The 23,433-nt window shown below is 48.4% G+C and overlaps 1 protein-coding gene across 1 annotated transcript in view; it reads left to right on the forward strand.

Moving 5' to 3' along the window:
* FSTL1 (follistatin like 1) overlaps positions 1 to 23,433 on the forward strand; it is a 44,807-nt gene that overhangs the window by 16,282 nt on the left and 5,092 nt on the right. The window contains exons 3-8 of the mRNA XM_038758530.1: positions 6,885 to 6,989; positions 12,454 to 12,583; positions 15,803 to 15,835; positions 16,578 to 16,708; positions 20,856 to 20,974; positions 23,162 to 23,274. Of these exons, the coding sequence (XP_038614458.1) occupies positions 6,885 to 6,989; positions 12,454 to 12,583; positions 15,803 to 15,835; positions 16,578 to 16,708; positions 20,856 to 20,974; positions 23,162 to 23,274 (631 nt within the window). The remainder of the gene's footprint in view (positions 1 to 6,884; positions 6,990 to 12,453; positions 12,584 to 15,802; positions 15,836 to 16,577; positions 16,709 to 20,855; positions 20,975 to 23,161; positions 23,275 to 23,433) is intronic.

The raw sequence follows: 23,433 nt of genomic DNA on the forward strand, positions 1-23,433 counted from the left end.
GGATGCTTTCCCCCAGCTGTGTCTCCGCAGCTGTTGGCAGGAAAATATGCGGGCCGGGAATGCGATGGAATTTGCACGTGTCCGCGGCCTTTCATCTCACGGGGAGAGGCACTGCCCGCGGCCGACGGCGAGGAAGGACGGAGCAGCCTTTCCCCGCCGACACCGTCAATCATCAATCACTCAATCGTATTTATTGAGCGCTGACTGTGTGCAGAGCACTGGACTAAGCGCTTGGGAAGTACAAGTCGGCAAGATATAGAGACGGCCCCTACCCGATAGTGGGCTCACAGTCTAGAGTACAGAGATAGGACGTGAGCCAGGGTTCGACGGCGGGACGGGCGAGGCACGGTTGGCAGCGGAGGAGTGGAGCTTGCAGGCTGGGATGTAGAAGGAGAGAAGGGAGGTGAAATAAAAGGGGACAAGGGGATGGAAAGCTTCGAAGGCAATAGCGAGGAGTTTTTGCTTATTTGGGAAACCACTGGAAATTTCCGATGGTGCGGGGAGGGGGGTGGGTGGTAGAAAGATAATCTGGGCATCAGAGTGAAGTAGAGACTGAAGCGGGAAGAAACAGGAAGGTTGGGAGATCAGAAAAGATGCTGAGGCAGTTATCCAATCGGGATACGATGATGGACTGTACGATAACGTGGTCGCGGTTTGGATGGAGAGGGAAGGGCGGAACTCGGCTACTACCTTCTTCCCCCGTCTCCTCCCCTGCTGCCCTTACCTCCTTCCCTGTCCTTCTTCCCCGTCGGTGGGAGAAATTCAAAAGAGGGTGAGGCATTCGGTTTAAAGAAGAGCAAGAAATCGGGAGGGATCGTGATCCTAAGGCACTTCACGGTAAGCGCTCGGTAAATACGATTGATTGATTCTCTGTGCCTCAGTTCATTCGCTCAATCGCATTTATTGAGCGCTCTCTGTGTGCAGAGCACTGGACTAAGCGCTTGGGAAGTACAAGTTGGCAACATAGAGAGACGGTCCCTACCCTACAGTGGGCTCACAGTCTAGAAGACCCCACAGCACCTGTATATATGTTTGTACATATTTATTACTCTATCTATTTCTTTATTTTGCTTGTACATATCTATTCTATTTATTTTATTTTGTTAGTATGTTTGGTTTTGTTCTCTGTCTCCCCCTTTTAGACTGTGAGCCCACTGTTGGGTAGGGACTGTCTCTAGATGTTGCCAACTTGGACTTCCCAAGCGCTTAGTCCAGTGCTCTGCACACAGTAAGCGCTCAATAAATACGATTGATGATGATAGAAGACTGAGTTCCCTCATCTGTAAAATGGGGATTAAGACTGTGAGCCCCAGGTGGGACAACCTGATCACCTGGTAACCTCCCCAGCGCTTAGAACAGTGCTTTGCACATAGTTAGTGCTTAATAAATGCCATCATTATTATTATTATTAAGACTGTGAGCCCCACGTGGGACAACCTGATCACCTTGTAACCTCCCCAGTGCTTAGAACAGTGCTTTGCACATAGTTAGTGCTTAATAAATGCCATCATTATTATTATTATTAAGACCGTGAGCCCCACGTGGGACAACCTGATCACCTTGTAACCTCCCCAGTGCTTAGAACAGTGCTTTGCACATAGTTAGTGCTTAATAAATGCCATCATTATTATTATTATTAAGACTGTGAGCCCCACGTGGGACAACCTGATCACCTTGTCACCTCCCCAGCGCTTAGAACAGCGCATTGCACATAGTAAGCGCTTAATAAATGCCTTTATTAAAGAACTTCCCAGACTGAGCAGGCCTTAATCCCCATTTGACAGATGAGGTAACTGAGGCCCAGAGAAGTGAAGTGACTTGCCCAAACTCACACACCTGAGAAGTGGCGGAGAGGGGATTCGAACCCACGGCCTCTGACTCCAAAGCCCGGGCTCTTTCCACTGAGCCCCGGGTTCCTGGACTACGGTGGGGAGAGGGGCCCTCCCGTCCCCTCCGGCTCACTTCAATCGTATTTATTGAGCGCTTACTGTGTGCAGAGCACTGTACTAAGCGCTTGGGAAGTCCAAGTTGGCAACATCTAGAGACGGTCCCTACCCAACAGCGGGCTCACAGTCTAGAAGACTTAACGCTTAACGAATACCCCAATTATTATTATCACCCATTCACTGTTGCGCGAGAACCGTTCCCCGAGCAGCGTGCCACCGGGCGTCCGGCCGGCCCGACCAGGCCGGACGGCGATAGACGCGCCGAAGCAGCGTGGCTCGGTGGAAAGAGCCCGGGCTTTGGAGTCAGAGGTCGTGGGTTCAAATCCCGGCTCCGCCGCTTGTCAGCTGGGTGACTCTGGGCAAGTCACTTCACTTCTCTGGTCCTCAGTTCCCTCATCTGTCAAGTGGGGATTAAAACTGTGAGCCCCTCGTGGGACAACCTGATCACCTTGTATCCTCCCCAGAGCTTAGAACAGTGCTTTGCACAGAGTAAGCGCTTAATAAATGCCATTATTATTATTATTATTACGATTGACTGTTAGCAGCCAGGTGTCTTTGTGTTGCCCAGTTGTAGTCGCCCAGTCGGAGATTCTCCGCGGCATTCCCGAGCATGAAGGCCCCCTTCCCGCCTCCGTCTCACTGGGGGGATGGGCGGGGGGGTCCCCCCTTCCCCTCCGGACCAGCGGTTGCTATGGCAACGCAGTGTACGGGAACATTTAATTACCTCTGTCTGCTTCCAGCAGACCCCACTGAAACGTGCGCACGAGGAGGGCCGGGAGAAGCGGCGTGACTCAGTGGCAAGAGCCCGGGTTTGGGAGTCAGAAGGGTTTGGGAGTCAGAAGGACCCGGGTTCTAATCCTGGCTCCTCCACATGTCTGCCGGGTGACTTCGGACAAGTCACTTTACTTCTCTGGGCCTCGGTTCCCTCATCTGGAAAATGGGGGTGAAGACTGTGAGCCCAATGTGGGACAGGGACTGTGTCCAACCCGACTGGGAGACGCAGCGTGGCTCAGTGGCAAGAGCCCGGGCTTGGGAGTCGGAGGTTGTGGGTTCCAATCCCGGCTCTGCCGCTTGTCATTCATTCATTCAATCGTATTTATTGAGCGCTTACTGTGTGCGGACTAAGTGCTTGGGAAGTACAAGTAGAGACGGTCCCTACCCAACAATGGGCTCACAGTCTAGAAGGGGGAGACAGAGAACCAAACAAGACATATTAACAAAATAAAATAAATAGACTAAATATGTACAAATAAAATAAATAGAGTAATAAATCCGTACAAACATATATACATATGTACAGGTGCTGTGGGGAGGGGAAGGAGGTAAGGCGGGGGGGGATGGGGAGGGGGAGGAAGGCGAGAGGAAGAAGGGGGCTCAGTCTGGGAAGCCCCGCGTGGGACAACCTGATTACCTTGTATCTCCCCCAGCGCTTAGAACAGTGTTTGGCACATCGTAAGCGCTTAACAAATACCATAATTATTATTATTATCTACCCCAGCACTTAGTACAGTTCCTGACACATAGTAGGTGCTTAACAAATACCAGCATTATGGTGATTATTCACTCTACAGGAGCGACACCTGGCTCTTAATCCCTTCTGCGAGGGCCAGGCCCGGGCGGGAGGCCCACTTGCTCTGGAATGAGAGCTCGCTCTCTTCCTCCATTCAAAGCCCTACTGAGAGCTCACCTCCTCCAGGAGGCCTTCCCAGTCTGAGCCCCCTTCTTCCTCTCCCCCTCCTCCCCCTCCCCTTCTCCCCGGCCTTACCTCCTTCCCCTCCCCACAGCACCTGTATATATGTATATATGTTTGTACAGATTTATTACTCTATTTATTTATGTATTTTACTTGTACATATTTATTCTATTTATTTTATTCGGTTTATATGTTTTGTTTCGTTGTCTGTCTCCCCCTTCTAGACTGTGAGCTTAGTACAAGCGCTTAGTACAGTGCTCTGCACACAGTAAGCGCTCAGTAAATACGATAAAGACGATTGAGTGATTGTGAGCCCGCTGTTGGGTGGGGGCCATCTCTGTATGTTGCAAACTTGTACTTTCCAAGCGCTTAGTCCAGCGCTCTGCACACAGTAAGCGCTCAATAAATACGATTGAATGAATGAATGAATGAATGAATGGAATGAGGGGCTCCAGTTGCCAACACTTTTCCTGGCCTCAATCCTGGATCTGAAAAGGCCGCACCCCAAGTGTCGCTGAGAGCTGACTGGGGGACTCTAGCAATCCGGTTCAATCCGGCAGTCCACCAGTGGTATCTGTCATCATCAATCGTATTTATTGAGCGCTTACTGTGTGCAGAGCACTGTACTAAGCGCTTGGGAAGTACAATAGGGAACCAGCGTGGCTCAGTGGAAAGAGCCCGGGCTTTGGAGTCAGAGGTCCTAGACTGTGAGCCCGCTGTAGGGTAGGGACCGTCTCTTTATGTTGCCAACTTGTACTTCCCAAGCGCTTAGTACAGTGCTCTGCACACAGTAAGCGCTCAATAAATATGATTGATTGAATGAATGAATGAATAAAGACGATTGAATGAATGAATGAATGAATGAATGAATGAATGAATGAATGAATGAATGAAATCCCGACTCCGCTGCTTCTCAGCCATGTGACTTTGGACAAGTCCCTAAAATTATCTGTGCCTCAGTTACCTCATCTGTAAAATGGGGGAGAAGACTGTGAGCCCCACGTGGGACAACCTGATCACCTTTTATCCTCCCCAGTGCTTAGAACAGTGCTTTGCACATAGTAAGCACTTAATAAATGCCATCATTCTTATTATTATTATTGACCCCCTCCCCCCAGGCACTGTCTGTACCCGCTTTCTAGACTGTGTGCCTGTTGTTGGATAGGGACTGTCTGTATATGTTGCCGAATTGTACTTTCCAAGCGCTTAGTACAGTGCTCTGCACACAGTAAGCGCTCAATAGATATGATTGAATGAATGAATGAATCTTGAGCACTTACTGAGTGCAGTGTACTGAGTGCTTGGGAGCATCCAATACAATCAATCAATCAATCAATCGTATTTATTGAGCGCTTACTGTGTGCAGAGCACTGTACTAAGCGCTTGGGAAGTCCAAGTTGGCAACATATAGCGACAGTCCCTACCCAACAGTGGGCTCACAGTCTAAAAATACAGTAAAGTGGTTAGGCGTGATCCCTGCCCTCAAGAGGCTTACACTGCACTCTTTGCAGACCACTGTACTGAGCACTTGGGAGAGTCCAATACAGTAATAATAATAATGGTGGCATTTGTTAAGCGCTTACTATGTGCCAGGCACTATACTAAGCACTAGGGTGGATCCAAGCAAATGGGGTTGGACCCACCCTGTCCCACGTGGGGCTCACAGTCTTAATCCCCATTTTACAGAAGAGGGAACTGAGGCACAGAGAAGTGAAGTTGACTTGCCCAAGGTTACTCAGCAGACAAGTGGTGGAGCCGGGATTAGAACCCAGGTCCTCCCAACTCCCAGGAGGGTCAGTCGACGCAATCCCTGGTTTCCAGGATCTGATTCCTGGAATTCCCCAGCCCCTTGTTGGGGGAGGAAGGTGGAAACCCAAGACAGAGAGAAAGAGAGAGAAAGGAAGCGTGTGTGTGACTGTTTCTGTCTGCATTCCCGATTTCCCACCCTTCTTCCCCCTCTCCCTGGATGACAAGGGTCCCCCATCTCAGGTTACACCCCTTTCCGCGGACATGTCGGTGGGGAGGGGGCGCCGGGAGTTGGGAAGTTTTTCCATGACTCATTTCGGCAGGGAGGAAACCGAGTCTCCGCGGACAAAGACGTCTGGACGGCGAGAAGAGGGGGGCCCCGCTCTCCCTCTGGCCCAGTTGGCCCAGTTGAAAAGGGGCACGGTGGGAAGGGCCGAGGGAAGCTGGACACTCTTGGGATTCGAAGACGCTTTGAGTGGGGAGCCCCAACTATGTGTGTGCGGTATATTTGGAATGCCTGGAATGCCCCCAATCCCTCTGCCCATCCGCCAAGCTCGCTCTCTTCCTCCCTTCAAGGCCCTACTGAGGGCTCACCTCCTCCAGGAGGCCTTCCCACACTCAGCCCCCTCCTTCCTCTCCCCCTCGTCCCCCTCTCCATCCTCCCAATCTTACCTTCTTCCCTTCCCCACAGCACCTGTATATATGTATATATGTTTGTACATATTTATTACTCTATTTATTTTACTTGTACATATTTATTCTATTTATTTTATTTTGTTAGTATGTTTGGTTTTGTTCTCTGTCTCCCCCTTTTAGACTGTGAGCCCACTGTTGGGTAGGGACTGTCTCTATATGTTGCCAACTTGTACTTCCCGAGCACTTAATCCAGTGCTCTGCACACAGTAAGCGCTCAATAAATACGATTGATGATGATGATGATATGTTTGTACATGTTTATTACTCTATTTATTTATTTATTTTACTTGTACATATTTATTCTATTTATTTTATTTGGTCAGTATGTTTGGTTTTGTTCTCTGTCTTCCCCTTTTAGAGTGTGAGCCCACTGTTGGGTAGGGACTGTCTCTATATGTTGCCAACTTGGACTTCCCAAGCACTTAATACAGTGCTCTGCACACAGTAAGCGCTCAATAAATACGATTGATTGATTGATTCTAGACTATGAGCCCACCGTTGGGTAGGGACTGTCTCTATGTGTGGCCAACTTGTACTTCCCAAGCGCTTAGTACAGTGCTCTGCACACAGTAAGTGCTCAATAAATACGATTGATTGATTGATTATCTTGATCTACCCCAGTGCTTAGAACAATGCTAGGCACATAGTAAGCACTCAACAGAAACCATAAAAAAAACTACGTTAGGAAAGGGCAGAAGGGAGATTCTCTCCTTGGTTTGTCCTGATTTGGGTCCCTCCTTGGTCCCCCCTCCGTCCCGCCAAAAAAAAAGGTCCGGTGGTGATTTTATCGTCTTGCTTTGCAGGAAGAGCCGAAGAGCAAATCGAAAATCTGTGCCAACGTTTTCTGCGGGGCAGGCCGCGAATGCGCCGTCACTGAGAAGGGGCAGCCCTCCTGCCTCTGCATGGAGGTAAGTTGCCCGCCACGGGGCACGGGGGGAGAGATTCTCCGTGGGAGCGATGGGCTCCATCGTGTCCGCAGAGAGCAAGCCTCTTGCTGAGCGCTAACCGCCAGTGACCCTTGTCTCCCCCTTTTAGACTGTGAGCCCACTGTTGGGTAGGGACTGTCTCTATATGTTGCCAATTTGTACTTCCCAAGCGCTTAGTACAGTGCTCTGCACATAGTAAGCGCTCAATAAAGACGATTGATGATGATGATGATGCAGAGCACCCCCTCATCCCCCTCTCCATCCCTTCCGCCTTACCTCCTTCCCTTCCCCACAGCACCTGTATATATGTATATATGTTTGTACGGATTTATTACTCTATTTATTTATTTATTTTACTGTCCATCTCTATTCTATTAATTTTATTTTGTTAATATGTTTGGTTTTGTTCTCCGTTTCCCCCTTCTCGACTGTGAGCCTGCTGTTGGGTAGGGACCGTCTCTATATGTTGCCAACTTGGGCTTCCCAAGCACTTAGTCCAGTGCTCTGCACACAGTAAGTGCTCAATAAATACAATTGTACAGTGCTCTGCACACAGTAAGCGCTCAATAAATATGATTGATTGATTGATTGATTGGTTAAGTGGGGAAAAAATCCATCCTGTCACCAGCAGGTCTGGCCCCGGAATCGTTGGCTTTATTGCTTTATTGGTTTGTTTTATGCATTCATTAATTCAGTCGTATTTACTGAGCGCTTACTGTGTGCAGAGCACTGGACTAAGCGCTTGGTTAAGTCGGGAAAAAGTCCATCCTGTCACCAGCAGGTCTGGCCCCGGAATCGTTGGCTTTATTGGTTTATTGCTTTTTGGGTTTGTTTTATTCATTCATTCATTCAATCGTATTTATTGAGCTCTTACTGTGTGCAGAGCACTGTACTAAACGCTTGGGAAGTACAAGTCGGCAACATATAAATGGTCTCCACCCTGTCTGCAGAGAGCAAGCCTCTTGCTGAGCGCTTTATTTATTTTAATTGTACATATCTATTCTTTTTATTTTATTTTGTTAGTATGTTTGGTTTTGTTCTCTGTCTCCCCCTTTTAGACTGTGAGCCCACTGTTGGGTAGGGACTGTCTCTAGATGTTGCCAACTTGGACTTCCCAAGCGCTTAGTCCAGTGCTCTGCACACAGTAAGCGCTCAATAAATACGATTGATTGATTGATTGATTAACCGGCAGTGACCCTGTGCCCCGGGAAATATGGTCAGACACCATTCATTCATTCATTCATTCAATCGTATTTATTGAGCACTTACTGTGTGCAGAGCACTGTACTAAGCGGTTGGTTAAGTGGGGAAAAAGTCCATCCTGCCACCAGCAGATCTGGCACCGGAATCGTTGGCTTTATTGGTTTATTGGTTTGTTTTATTCATTCATTCAGTCAGTCGTATTTATTGAGCGCTTACAGTGTGCAGAGCACTGTACTAAGCGCTTGGGAAGTCCAAGTTGGCAACATTGAGAGATGGTCCCTACCCAACAGTGGGCTCACAGTCTAGAAGGGGGAGACCTACCCTACCCTGTTTGGAGTCAGAGGTCATGGGTTCAAATCCCGGCTCCGCCACTTGTCAGCTGTGTGACTTTGGGCAAGTCACTTTACTTCTCTGGGCCTCAGTTCCCTCATCTGCAAAATGGGGATGAAGACTGTGAGCCCCCCGTGGGACAACCTAATAACCTTGTATCTACCCCAGCGCTTAGAACAGTGCTGAGCACATAGTAAGCGCTTAACAAATACCAACATTATTATTATTACTATCAAGGCAAATGGCCACTGTTGATTTCCAGTACTAATGCTGCTGCGTCAACTTGGGCAAGTCCCTTCACTTCTCCGCGCCTCAGTTACCTCATCTGTAAAATGGGGATGAAGGCCGCGAGCCCCACGTGGGACGTGAACCGGGTCCAGCCTGAGTAGCTCGCAATTCCCCCAGCGCTTAGTACAGCGCCCGGTACACAGCAAGCGCTTAAGAAATATCTGAAAAAAAAAAAGGCAAGGGGCCGTTTTCTGTTTTCCTGGTTTTCCCCCTTTTTTCTTCTCGGATTGCCCCACTAATGCTGTTGGCTGGGAAAGGAGGGCTTTCCCAGGGGAAGGGGTTCGAATCCCGGCTCCGCCACATGTCTGCTGTGTGACCTTGGGAAAGTCACTTAACTTCTCTGAGCCTCAGTTCCCTCATCTGGAAAATGGGGATTAAGACTGTGAACCCCATGTGGGACAACTTGATCACCTTGTATCCACCCCCAGCGCTTAGAACAGTGCTCTGCACATAGTAAGCGCTTAACAAATGCCATCATTATTATGATTATTATTATTATTATTATGAAGGGGCTTCGTGATGTGAAAATAAAATGGCAGGGGGGGATGCCCGGGCCGGAGCCCTGTTCCCTTTGCTGTCATTGTCTCCTCTGACGCCACCCTCCTTTCCTCTTCTCTCCCTCCCTTCTGCTTCCCTCGAACTCGCTCCCTTTCTTCATCCCCCCTTCCCAATCCCACAACACTTAGGTCCACATCCCTCATTTATTGATTTCTATTCACGCCCGCCTGCCCCTCTGGACCGTCAGCTCCCTGTGGGCAGGGAACGTGTCTGTCCTATTGATTGATTCATTCAATCGTATTTATTGAGCGCTTACTGTGTGCAGAGCACTGTACTAAGCGCTTGGGAAGTCCAAGTTGGCAACATATAGAGACGGTCCCTACCCAACGGTGGGCTCACATATTGATCTATTGTCCTCTCCCAAGCGCTTAGTACAGTGCTCTGATGATGATGATGGCATTTATTAAGCCGCTTACTATGTTCAAAGCACTGTTCTAAGCGCTGGGGAAGTTACAAGATGATCAGGTTGTCCCACGGGGGGCTCACAATCTTAATCCCCATTTTACAGATGAGGGAACTGAGGCCCAGAGAAGTGAAGTGACTTGCCCAAAGTCACCCAGCTGACAGTTGGTGGAGCTGGGGTTTGAACCCATGACCTCTGCCTCCAAAGCCCGGGCTTTTTTCCACTGAGCCATGCTGCTTCTCTCTGCACACAGTAGGGGCTCAATAAATACAATTGACTGAATAATAATAATAATAATAATAATGGCATTTATTAAGCGCTTACTAAGTGCAAAGCACTGTTCCAAGCGCCGGGGAGGTTACAGGGTGATGAGGTTGTCCCACGGGGGGCTCACAGTCTTCATCCCCATTTTACAGATGAGGTCACTGAGGCCCAGAGAAGTGAAGTGACTTGCCCAAAGTCACACAGCTGACTTACCTCCTTCCCCTCCCCACAGCACCTGTATATATGTGTATATGTTTGTACGAATTTATTACTCTATTTATTTATTTTATTTGTACATATTTATTCTATTTATTTTATTTTGTTAATATGTTTTGTTTTGTTCTCTGTCTCCCCCTTCTAGACTGTGAGCCCACTGTTGGGTAGGGACTGTCTCTATATGTTGCCAACTTGGACTTCCTAAGCGCTTAGTATAGTGCTCTGCACACAGTAAGCGCTCAATAAATATGATTGATTGATTGATTGATTGATCAGTTTGTCCCACGGGGGGGCTCACAGTCTTCATCCCCCTTTTACATATGAGGTCACTGAGGCCCAGAGAAGTGAAGTGACTTACCCAAAGTCACACAGCTGACTTACCTCCTTCCCCTCTCCACAGCACCTGTACATATGTATATATGTTTATACAAATTTATTACTCTATTTTATTTGTACATATCTATTCTATTTATTTTATTTTGTTAGTATGGTTTTGTTCTCTGTCTCCCCCTTTTAGACTGTGAGCCCACTGTTGGCTAGGGACCGTCTCTATATGTTGCCAACTTGTACTTCCCAAGCGCTTAGTCCAGTGCTCTGCACACAGTAAGCGCTCAATAAATGCAATTGAATTGAATGGAATTGAAGCGGCGGAGCCGGGATTTGAGCCCATGCCCTCTGACTCCAAAGCCCGGGCTCTTTCCACTGAGCCACGCTGCTTCTCGCAGTGTATGAACGACTTTTCATATCATCATCATCATCATCAATCGTATTTATTGAGCGCTTACTATGTGCAGAGCACTGTACTAAGCGCTTGGGAAGTACAAATTGGCAACATATAGAGACAGTCCCTACCCAACAGTGGGCTCACAGTCTAAAAATCCAACAGACGGTGACTCTGCCCCCCTTCAAAGCCTTATCGAAGGCCCACCTCCTCCCAGAGGCCTTCCCTGACTAAACCCCCCTTTCCTCTTCTCCCACTCCCTTTTGCGTCACCCTGATTCACTCCCTTTATTTATCCTATATGTTCCCAACTTCATCACCATCAATCGTATTTATTGAGCGCTTACTGTGTGCAGAGCACTGTACTAAGCTCTTGGGAAGTCCAAGTTGGCAACATATAGAGACGGTCCCTACCCAACAGTGGGCTCACAGTCTAAAAGGGGGAGACAGAGGACAAAACCAAACATACTAACAAAATGAAATAAATAGAATAGATATGTACAAGTAAAATAAAATAAATAAATAGAGTAATAAATATGTCCAAACATATATACATATATACAGGTGCTGTGGGGAAGGGACTTGTACTTCCCAAGCACTTAGTACAGTGCTCTGCCCACAGTAAGCACTCAATAAATACGATTGATTGATTGATTGATTGATTGATTGATTCATCGCCCCCCTCCCAGCCCCACACCACTTATGCCCATATCTGTCATTTATTTCTTTCTATTCATGTCCCCCCTGCCCCGTCTAGACTATCAGCTCATTGTGGGCAGGGCGAGCGGCTGTTTATTGTTGGATCGTCAATCAATCAATCAATCAATCAATCATATTTATTGAGTGCTTACTATGTGCAGAGCACTGTACTAAGCGCTTGGGAAGTACAAATTGGCAACATATAGAGACAGTCCCTACCCAACAGTGGGCTCACAGTCTAAAAGGGGGAGACAGAGGACAAAACCAAACATACTAACAAAATGAAATAAATAGAATAGATATGTACAAGTAAAATAAAATAAATAAATAAATAGAGTAATAAATATGTCCAAACATATATACATATATACAGGTGCTGTGGGGAAGGGACTTATACTTCCCAAGCACTTAGTACAGTGCTTGGGACACAGTAAGCGCTCAATAAATACAATTGACTGATTAATAATAATAATAATGATGGCATTTCTAATATAATAATGTCATTTCTTAAGCAATAAATACGATTGATTGATTGATTGATTCACCGCTCCCCTCCCAGCCCCACACCACTTACGCCCATATCCGTCATTTATTTCTTTCTATTCATGTCCCCCCCCCGCCCCGTCTAGACTATCAGCTCATTGTGGGCAGGGCGGGCGGCTGTTGATTGTTGGATCGTCCTCTCCCAAGTGCTTAGTACAGTGCTCTGCACGCACTAAGCGCTCCGTAAATACGATTTTCTGACCGAATCGTGCTCCGTTCCAGCAATGCAAACCTCACAAGAGGCCCGTGTGCGGCAGCAACGGAAAGACTTACCTCAACCACTGCGAGCTGCACCGTGACGCCTGCCTCACCGGCTCCAAGATCCAGGTGGACTACGATGGACAGTGCAAAGGTGTGAAGTCTGCCCCTCCCCTCTAATAATAATAATAAGAAGAAGAATAAGAATAATAATATAATAAAGATAGCATTGGTTAAGCGCTTACTGTGTGTCAACCACTGTTCTAAGCTAAGCAAGATCCAAGCTAATCAGGTCGGATATAGTCCAGGTCCCACGTGGGGCTCACAGACTTAATCCCCATTTGAGAGATAAATAATAATAGTAATAATAATAATGATAATAATAATAATAATAATAATAATAATGGCATTTGTTAAGCGCTTACTATGTGCACAGCACTGTTCTAAGCGCTGGGGAGGTTACAAAGGGATATAATACTAATAATGATGGCATTTGTTAAGCGCTTACTATGTGCACAGTGCTGTTCTAAGCGCTGGGGAGGTTACAGAGTGATATAATAATAATAATGATGGCATTTGTTAAGCGCTTACTATGGGCAAAGCACTGTTCTAAGCGCTGGGGAGGTTACAAAGTGATATAATACTAATAATGATGGCATTTGTTAAGTGCTTACTATGTGCAAAGCACTGTTCTAAGCTCTGGGGAGGTTTACAAAGTGATATAATACTAATAATGATGGCATTTGTTAAGCGCTTACTATGTGCACAGCGCTGTTCTGTGCGCTGGGGAGGTTACAGAGTGATATAATAATATTAATGATGGCATTTGTTAAGCGCTTACTACGTGCAAAACACTGTTCTAAGCTCTGGGGAGGTTACAGAGTGATATAATAGTATTAATGATGGCATTTGTTAAGTGCTTACTATGTGCAAAGCACTGTTCTAAGCGCTGAGGAGGTTACAAAGGGATATAATACTAATAATGATGGCATTTGTTAAGCGCTTACTATGTGCACAGCGCTGTTCTGTGCGCTGGGGAGGTTACAGATTGATATAATACTAATAATAATGGCATTTGTTAAGCGCTTACTACGTGCCAAGCACGGTTCTAAGCACTGGGGTAGATACAAGGTAATCCGGTCGCCCCACGTGGGGCTCACAGTCTTAATCCCCATTTTACAGATGAGGTACCTGAGGCGCAGAGAAGTTAAGTGACTTTCCCCAGGTCACACAGCAGACATGTGGCGGAGCCGGGATTAGAACCCCTGAACGCTGACTCCCAAGCCCGGGCTCTTTCCACTGAGCCACACTGCTGCCCCCATAAATAAATCCCTATAAATAAATAATGGTATTTGTTAAGCGCTTGCTATGTGCCGAGCATGGTTCTAAGCACTGGGGGAGATACAAGGTAATCAGGTTCCCAAGCGCTTAGTAAGCGCTCAATAAATACGATTGAATTGAATTGAATTGAAGTGGCGGAGCCGGGATTTGAGCCCATGCCCCCTGACTCCAAAGCCCGGGCTCTTTCCACTGAGCCACGCTGCTTCTCGCAGCATAGGAGAGGCTCATAATCCCCACGGTCTTAATCCCCATTTGACAGATGAGAGAACTGAGGATCAGAGAAGCGAAGTGACTTGCCTCAGATCACACAGCCGACAAGAGGCGGAACAGGGATTGGAAACCTTCTGAATCCCAGGCCCGGGCTCTAGCCACTACGCGACACTGCTTTGCCTCCGGAGCCTTCCCTCCTCTCCATCCTCCGGGATCCATGCCGGCTCACTGGGGGAGAGTCAGGGATGTAGGACGGTCCGTGCTGGATCCCTGGAAAAGAGTCAGGGATAGAGAGAGGAGAATCTAGACTGTGAGCCCACTGTTGGGTAGGGACTGTCTCTATGTTGCCAACTTGGACTTCCCAAGCGCTTAGTACAGTGCTCTGCACACAGGAAGCACTCAATAAATACGATTGATTGATTGATTGATTGAGAATCGGGGGTGTTGGATGGTCTGGGCGGGGTCACCGGGGGAGAATCAGGGACGGAGGGGGAGATTCAGGGATGGTTCCACCTGGGTCACTTGGGGAGACCCAGGGATAAAGAGGAATAGTAAAGGATGATTGATAGATGGTCTGTGCTGGGTCACTGGGGGAGTCTGGGATAATAATAATCATTTATTAAGCGCTTACCATGTGCAAAGCACTGTTCTAAGCGCTGGGGAGGTTACAAGGTGATCAGGTTGTCCCACGGGGGGCTCACAGCCTTCATCCCCATTTTACAGATGGGGTAACGGCACAGAGGAGTGAAGTGACTTTCCCAAAGTCACACAGCTGATAATTGGTGGGGCCGGGATCTGAACTCATGACCTCTGACTCCAAAGCCCGGGCTCTTTTCCACTGAGCCACGCTGCTTGGGGGAGCGTCAGGGGGGTGGGATTCATTCATTCAGTCGTATTTATTGAGCGCTTACTGTGTGCAGAGCACTGTACTAAGCGCTTGGGAAGTCCAAGCCGGCAACAGATAGAGACGGTCCCTACCCGACAACGGGCTCACGGTCTAGAAGGGGGAGACGGACAGCAAAACGAAACATGGCTGCATTGGGTTTTTCGGTGGATTGTTTCTTATCTAAACTGCAGTAGTCATCAAAAATAGCATTTATAGAATTGTATGCAGGACACTGAACTACATGCCGAGAACCCTAAAATGGAACTAAAAGACAAATTCCTCAAAACGTGAGGGCCACAGCGCATCGCAGCTAAGAGGAGAGATTCCTAGGACTATCACTGGTCCAACAGAGGAGTCACAGGTTGAACAGTCACAGAGCCACGATGGTCCGGGTTGAACTACTGGAGGAGAGTCAGAGATGGAGAGGGGAACGTCAGAGATGCCCATGAGGGTGGGCATCCAGAAGGGCAACCAGCACACACAGTTCCTCCAAGGGGCCCGGTGGCCCCATCAGACTCAGAGTCCTCAGCCGAACGGGCCACGGGGTTGACCCAGGGATATTTATAATCTGGACAAATCTCAAAAGTCACCCGGGAGGACAACAGGATGGTCTCCCGCCGACCCTGGTTGGACTGTCCCAGGTGCAGTATGATCTCCAAACCCCTCAGGCCCCTGAGCTGTCAATCAATCAATCAATCGTATTTATCGAGCGCTTACTGTGTGCAGAGCACTGTACTAAGCGCTTGGGAAGTACAAGTTGGCAACATATAGAGCCAGTCCCTACCCAACAGTGGGCTCACAGTCTGTATCCTGACAGGGGGTTTTTCTACGTGCCAAATAGGGTGATGACCCCTGACCGGTCCAGGGGCGAGCTCCTGTGGCCCGCCCCACGCGAACTCTCCCCGTGCCACAACGTCTCTCTCTTTCCGTTGACAGAAAAGAAGCCGACGACTCCGTCTTCAAGTCCAGGTGAGGCCCGGCCGCGCCCTCCCCCGCCCCCAAGCCAGCTGGTCCGCGGCAACCGCTCCCGGGAACCCGGGGTCCGAGTCTTTCGTCGGGAGATGGCCTCTCCCGCCAATGCCAGCCGGCCCTGGGGTGGGCACAGCCGATCTGGCCATCGCCGGAGCCCTGGGGTCTCGAGCCTGTTGGGCCTTGGGCCCGTTGCTCACCGATGCCAAGAACCCCAGGGGCTGACGGAAGCGAGCTGACCCGTCCCTTCTCTCCCTGGGCATCCGGCTTCCCGGTGGTTCCACCCAAACTCCTCCCATCTGGGTCAAAACCGGAGCAGGGCTCTGTCCCTGCAGATCAGGCTTGCCCCCATGGGTGGATACTCGGGGATTGTGGTCATGGGAGCGAGGATCCCTCTGATCCAGGTCCCAAGGCTCTTTGGGAGAAGGGAGCCAGAGCTGGAATCCCTCTGGGTGGTTCTGGGAAGTCCTGGTTGGGAATCCAACAGGTTCGGGTGGATCGGGACGCCCAAGGGGTCACCTCTGCCCCGCGACACTGACCCTCTCTGGCTCCCAGTGCAGTCCAGGCTGGAATGCGAGGTGTGCCATTTGGGAACTCTCCCCATCCGGAGAGGCAGAGAGGCGAATATTGGAGAAACATAATCTGGGAATGACCAAGCCGCCATAATCTTGGGTCTTACCCCACTTCTTGCCCTCTCTCCGTCCCCGCGTGGTCCGTGACCCCCGCCCGCCGCCGCCAACAGTGGTCTGCTACCAGTCTGACCGCGATGAGCTCCGGAGACGCATCATCCAGTGGCTGGAAGCTGAGATCGTCCCCGACGGCTGGTTTTCCAAGGGCAGCAACTACAGTCAAGTCTTAGACCGCTACTTCAAGGTACCCCTGGGGGGGCCAGGAATCCTCCCTCCCTCCCTCCCAGCATGGCTCCCTGTAATTGCAGGGTTCGTGGGGTGTCAGACGCGGGTGGCACATGGGGTAAGACGCCCAGGGGCGAAATTAGGCCCCCAAGTCAGTCGATCATCAGTCAATCATTCATTCATTCATTCATTCAATCGTATTTATTGAGCGCTTACCGTGTGCAGAGCACTGGACTAAGCGCTTGGGAAGTACAAGTTTGCAACATCTAGAGACAGTCCCTACCCAACAGCGGGCTCACGGTCTAGAAGGGGGAGACAGACAACAAAACCAAACATATTCACAAAATAAAATAAATAGAATAAATATGTACAAGTAAAATAAATAAATAGAGTAATAAATATGTACAAACATCTAGACATATATACAGGATATAGTGTTAGAGAAGTTATAGTTAGAACCCCATCCGTGTTATAGTGTTAGAGATATAGAGAAGCAGCGTGGCTCAGTGGAAAGAGCCCGGGCTTGGGAGTCAGAGGTCCTGGGTTCTAATCCCGGCTCCGCCACTCGTCAGCCGTGTGACTTTGGGCAAGTCACTTCACTTCTCTGGGCCTCATCTGTAAAATGGGGATTAAGACTGTGAGCCCCAGGTGGGACAACCTGATTACCGTGTATCCCCCCCGCCCAGGGGTTAGAACAGTGCTTGGCACGTAGTAAGTGCTTAACAAATGCCATTATTATTATTATTATTATTATTATTATTATTATTACTATTATTATTATTACCTGCTGGTCTGGTTGGGGCCAGCCATTCAGGGGAAAGCAGAGCCGCTTTAGGCGATGCTCTTAGATGCCTTTTAACTCCGTGCATCTTCCAGCCGGCAAAGCCAGCTCCCCTCTCCCTCTGCCCCCAGGATGGCAGGGTGCCCACACCCTTTCTCCTCCGCGTCCGTCCATAATCCGCGGCCCGGCCCATAGCTCCGCAGGGCCGGGAGCGGTCACGAGGGAAAAGAGTGGGACGGAGGGGAGGGGTCTCACATCAAAGAGCAGGGCCCTGGGAACAAAGGACGGGGAGCGGCGGGGGGGACTTCGACAAGGACGGAGGAGCGCGAGATAATAATAATAATTATGCTATTTGTGTGCCTGTACTAAGCACTGGGGTGGATAAAAGCAAATCGGGTTGGACGCAGTCCCTGTCCCATGTGGGGCTCACACTCTCAATCCTCATCCGACAGATGAGGCAACTGAAGCCCAGAGAAATAATAATAATGATGATGGTATTTGTTAATCAATCAATCAATCGATCAATCGTATTTATTGAGCGCTTACCATGTGCAGAGCACTGGACTAAGCACTTGGGAAGTCCAAGCTGGCATATAGAGATGGTCCGTTGTTGGGTAGGGACCGTCTCTATAGGTTGCCAACTTGTACTTCCCAAGCGCTTAGTCCAGTGCTCTGCACACAGTAAGCGCTCAATAAATACGATTGAATGAATGAATGAACAGTGGGCTCACAGTCTAGAAGGGGGAGACAGAGAACAAAACCAATATTAACAAAATAAAATATATAGAATAGATATGTACAAGTAAAATAAATAAATAAATAGAGTAATAAATGCGTACAAACATATATACATATATACAGGTAAGGTTAAGCGCTTACTATGTGTGCACAGTTCTGAGCACTGGGGTAATAAATAATAATAATAATGATGGCGTTTATTAAGCGCTTATTATGTGCAAAGCAGTGTTCTAAGCGCTGGGGAGGTTACAAGGAGATCAGGTTGTCCCACGGGGGGCTCACAGTCGTAATCCCCATTTTACAGATGAGGGAACTAAGGCACGGAGAAGTGAAGTGACTTGCCCAAAGTCACGCAGCTGACAATTGGAGGAGCCGGTATTGGAACCCGTGACCTCTGACTCCAAAGCCCGGGCTCTTTCCACTGAGCCACGCTGCTTCAGATGCATGGTAATCAGGTTATCCCACGTGGGGCTCACCGTCTTAATCCCGATTTTACCGATGAGGTCACTGAGGCACAGAAAAGTGAGCCCGCTGTTGGGTAGGGACCGTCTCTCTATGTTGCCAACTTGTACTTCCCAAGCGCTTAGTACAGTGCTCTGCACACAGTAAGTGCTCAATAAATACGATTGAATGAATGAATGAATGAAAGTGACTTGTCCAAGGTCACCCAGCCGACAAGTGGCGGAGCCGGGATTCGAACCCATGACCGTCAGACTCCCAAGCCCGGGCTCCGTCTGCTGTGCCATCCTCTCATTTCAAGATGATTGGCTTTAGATGGGAACCGATTACACATACCATACACATACATTTCAGACTGTGAGCCCACTCTTTTAGACTGTGAGCCCACTGTTGGGTAGGGACTGTCTCTATATGTTGCCAACTTGGACTTCCCAAGCGCTTAGTACAGTGCTCTGCACACAGTAAGCGCTCAATAAATACGATTGATTGATACCTACTGGGAAGCAGCGTGGCTCAGTGGAAAGAGCCCGGGCTTTGGAGTCAGAGGCTGCAGGTTCAAATCCCGGCCCCGCCACTTGTCAGCTGTGTGACTGCGGGCAAGTCACTCCACTTCTCTGGGCCTCAGTTCCCTCATCCGTAAAATGGGGATGAGGACTGTGAGCCCCTCGTGGGACAACCTGATTACCTTGTATCTCCCCCAGTGCTCAGAACAGTGCTTTCACATAGTAAGCGCTTAACAAATACCAACGTTATTGTTATTATTACCAACTTGGCAGCGGCTCCCGGGACCCCGGGCCTTCCCAGAAGGAGGGAGCCCGTCCCATTCCTCCCAGCAACCATCGTGCCGCCTTTAGGTCCAAGAGAAGTGGCAACGCCTCCTGCCTCGGGCGGGCTAGAGACACCTGCTCTTAGATTTAATTACTGGACTCCTCAGAGGGCGGGCTAAACAGTGGTTCTCCCCCACCTGCGCCCCAATCCAACCTCACACGGTGCTCAAATCCCCGTCTCGACGGCACCCACCCCCGGAGGGAGAAGTGTTCATTCATTCTTTCATTCATTCATTCATTCATTCATTCATTCGTTCAATCGTATTTATTGAGCGCTTACTGTGTGCTGAGCACAGTACTGAAAGCTTGGGAAGTACTTTGGGCACGTCGCTTCACTTCTCTGGGCCTCAGTTCCCTCATCTGGAAAATGGGGATGAAGACTGTAAGCCCTCCGTGGGACAACCTGATCACCTTGTAAACTCCCCAGCGCTTAGAACAGTGCTTTGCACGTAGTAAGCGCTTAATAAACGCCGTTATTATTATTATTATTATTATTATTGTTACAAGTTGACAACATCTAGAGACGATCCCTACACAGCAGTGGGCTCACAGTCTAGAAGGGGGAGACAGAGAACAAAACCAAACATACTAACAAAATAAAATAAATAGAATAGATATGTACAAGTAAAATAAATAAATAAATGGAGTAATAAATATGTACAAACATATATACATATATACACATATATACATATATGTATATATGTGTGTGTATGTACATATAAAATATATATACATGTGTGTATATATACATGCATATGTATATATACATATATACTATACGTATACATGCATATGTATATATACATATATACATATACATATATACTATACGTATGCGTGTATATGTATATATACATATATACATATATGTATATATACATATATACTATACGTATACATGTATATGTATATATACATATATACATATATCTCACATGCTGCTTCCTTGCCGGGAAACCCTCCACAGGCTACTAGAGGGAAATGGTATTGTCTCTTCTGAGGGAGTAAGGAGAAGTGGGGGTGATCCCTCTGGTCAGTAAGTCAATCATATTTATTGAGCGCTTACTGTTTGCAGAGCACTATACTGAGCGAGTGGGAGAGGCCAATAGAACAATAAAAGCCACATTCCCTGCCGACAACAAGCGTAGGGCCTAGAAGGGAAGACGGGCATTGGCGTAAATAACGAAATTACCAAAATGGACTTAAGGGCCGTGGGGCTGGGAGGAAGATGAGTATAAGGGAGCAAGTCAGGGCGAGGCAGAAGGGAATGGGAGAAGAAAAGAGGGTGGGACGGTTCAAAGGAGCCCTTCGGACCGGCCAAGAGCCGAGCCCCACGCGTCCCGCTGGGCCCCTTGCAGAACTTCGACAACGGAGACTCCAGCTTGGACTCCAGTGAGTTCCTGAAGTTCGTGGAGCAGAACGAGACCGCCCTCAACATCACCACTTACGTGGATCAAGAGACCAACAAGCTGCTCAGGTACCCGGAAGACCCGGGACTTTTCGGTGGGGGCGGAGTTGGCCGGGGAGATTTTAGGAGTGGGGTGGATTGGACCCGGAGATTTGCGGGAGGGACTTGACCCGGTGATTCAAGAGGGGGTTGAGAAGTTAGGGTCACCTTTGTTTTCGGTGGGGACGCTGCCGACAACAGCCGACGACGATTTGGGTTGTTTTATTTTTCACCGGATACAAAGTCAAGTGGAAGTTGCTTTCAATGTGGTTGAATCCATTCATTCAGTCGTATTTATTGAGTGCTTACTGTGTGCAGAGCACTGTACTGAGTGCTTGGGAGAGTATAATGCAACAATAAACGGACAGGTTCCCTGCCCCTTCCTTCCTCTCCCCCTCGTCCCCCTCTCCATCCCCCGCATCTTCCCTCCTTCCCTTCCCCACAGCACCTGTATATATGTATATATGTTTGTACATATTTATTACCCTATTTATTTATTTATTTTACTTGTACCTATCTATTCTATTTATTTTATTTTGTTAGTATGTTTGGTTTTGTTCTCTGTCTCCCCCTTTTAGACTGTGAGCCCACTGTTGGGTAGGGACTGTCTCTATATGTTGCCAATTTGTACTTCCCAAGCGCTTAGTACAGTGCTCTGCACATAGTAAGCGCTCCATAAATACGATTGATTGATTGATTGATTGATTGAGCTTGCAGTCTATTATTTATTTTATTTGTACATATCTATTCTATTTATTTTATTTTGTTAGTATGTTTGGTTTTGTTCTCTGTCTCCCCCTTCTAGACTGTGAACCCACTGTTGGGTAGGGACCGTCTCTATATGTTGCCAATTTGTACTTCCCAAGCGTTTAGTACAGTGCTCTGCACATAGTAAGCGCTCCATAAATACGATTGATAATGATGATGATGATAGAGGGGGAGACAAACATGAATAGAAATATAGAAATTACAGCTACGGACGTAAGAGCTGTGGGGCCGAGAGGGAGGACGAATCTTTGTCACATCCCAAATGGGCCTCGTTGGGCCCCCAATCCATGTGACAGCCCCCTCCCCTCAGGGATCGGGGCTTCCAAGTGGGATGGCTCATCCCACGCTCCTGTGTCCCGTCCCAAGGCAGATGCCGTTACAGAGCCCCGTGTCCGAACCCTCTCCAGGGAAATTTTAGCCTGTGCCAGTGAATTCCATGGGCCTGATTCTTTCATTCATTCAATCGTATTTATTGAGCGCTTACTGTGTGCAGAGCACTGTACTAAGCGCTTGGGAAGTCCAAATCGGCAACATATAGAGACGGTCCCTACCCAACAGTGGGTTCACAGTCTAGAAGGGGGAGACGGACAACAAAACAAAACACGTTAACAAAATAAAATCAATAGAATTAACATGTACAAATAAAATAAGTAAATAAAGAGTAATATAAGCTAAATAAATAAATAGAGTAATACACATGGTAAGAGCCCGCTGCGGGACAAGGCCTGCGTCCAACCTGATCTCCTTGGGAGCCACCCCGGCGTTAATTCATTCATTCAATCGTATTTATTGAGCGCTCACTGTGTGCAGAGCACTGTACCAAGCACTTGGGAAGTCCAAATCGGCAACATATAGAGACGGTCCCTACCCAACAGTGGGTTCACAGTCTAGAAGGGGGAGACAGACAACAAAACAAAACACATTAACAAAATAAAATCAATAGAATAAACATGTACAAATAAAATAAGTAAATAAAGAGTAATATAAGATAAATAAATAGAGTAATACAGAAGGTATTACACAAGGCCTGCGTCCAACCCGATCTCCTTGGGAGCCACCCCGCCGTTAATTCATTCATTCAATCGTATTTATTGAGCGCTCACTGTGTGCAGAGCACTGTACCAAGCGCTTGGGAAGTACAAGTCGGCAACACATAGGGACAGTCCCTACCGTCATCCTCCTCTGGAGGCTGGGTTGGCAGATTTGGGGAGGTTCTTGGGAAAAGAAAAAATTGGGGCGGAATGAGGGATGGGGGGCCGGGCAGCTGCACGATGGGGATTTCTGGATCTCAAAGTGCTCGGTTCCCTGGCAGATTCCGGGGATGGGATGCTGGGACCGGGCCCCAGTGTCCCCTTAATCGTAGACGCTGGGAAGCGTGGTGGCCGAGGCCGTTCTCTCGAGCCCGGGAGTCCCCGCGTCGTTCCCGTCGAGCTCTCTGCTTTCTTCCAGGGGCCTCTGCGTCGACGCCCTCATCGAGCTGTCGGACGACAACGCCGACTGGAAGCTCAGCTTCGCCGAGTTCCTCAAGTGCCTCAACCCTTCCTTCAACCCACCTGAGAAAAGTAGGCCGTCCCCCCTTCCCCACTCAGGGAAGACTTGGTTGGCGGAGGGGAGGCTGGGCCTGGGGGCCGGGATGGGGACGAGGATGATGATGATAATGGCATTTATTAAGCGCTTACTATGTGCAAAGCACTGTTCTAAGCGCTGGGGAGGTTACCAGG

Source organism: Tachyglossus aculeatus, chromosome 16 (genome assembly GCF_015852505.1).
Source record: "Tachyglossus aculeatus isolate mTacAcu1 chromosome 16, mTacAcu1.pri, whole genome shotgun sequence".
NCBI lineage: Eukaryota > Metazoa > Chordata > Mammalia > Monotremata > Tachyglossidae > Tachyglossus > Tachyglossus aculeatus.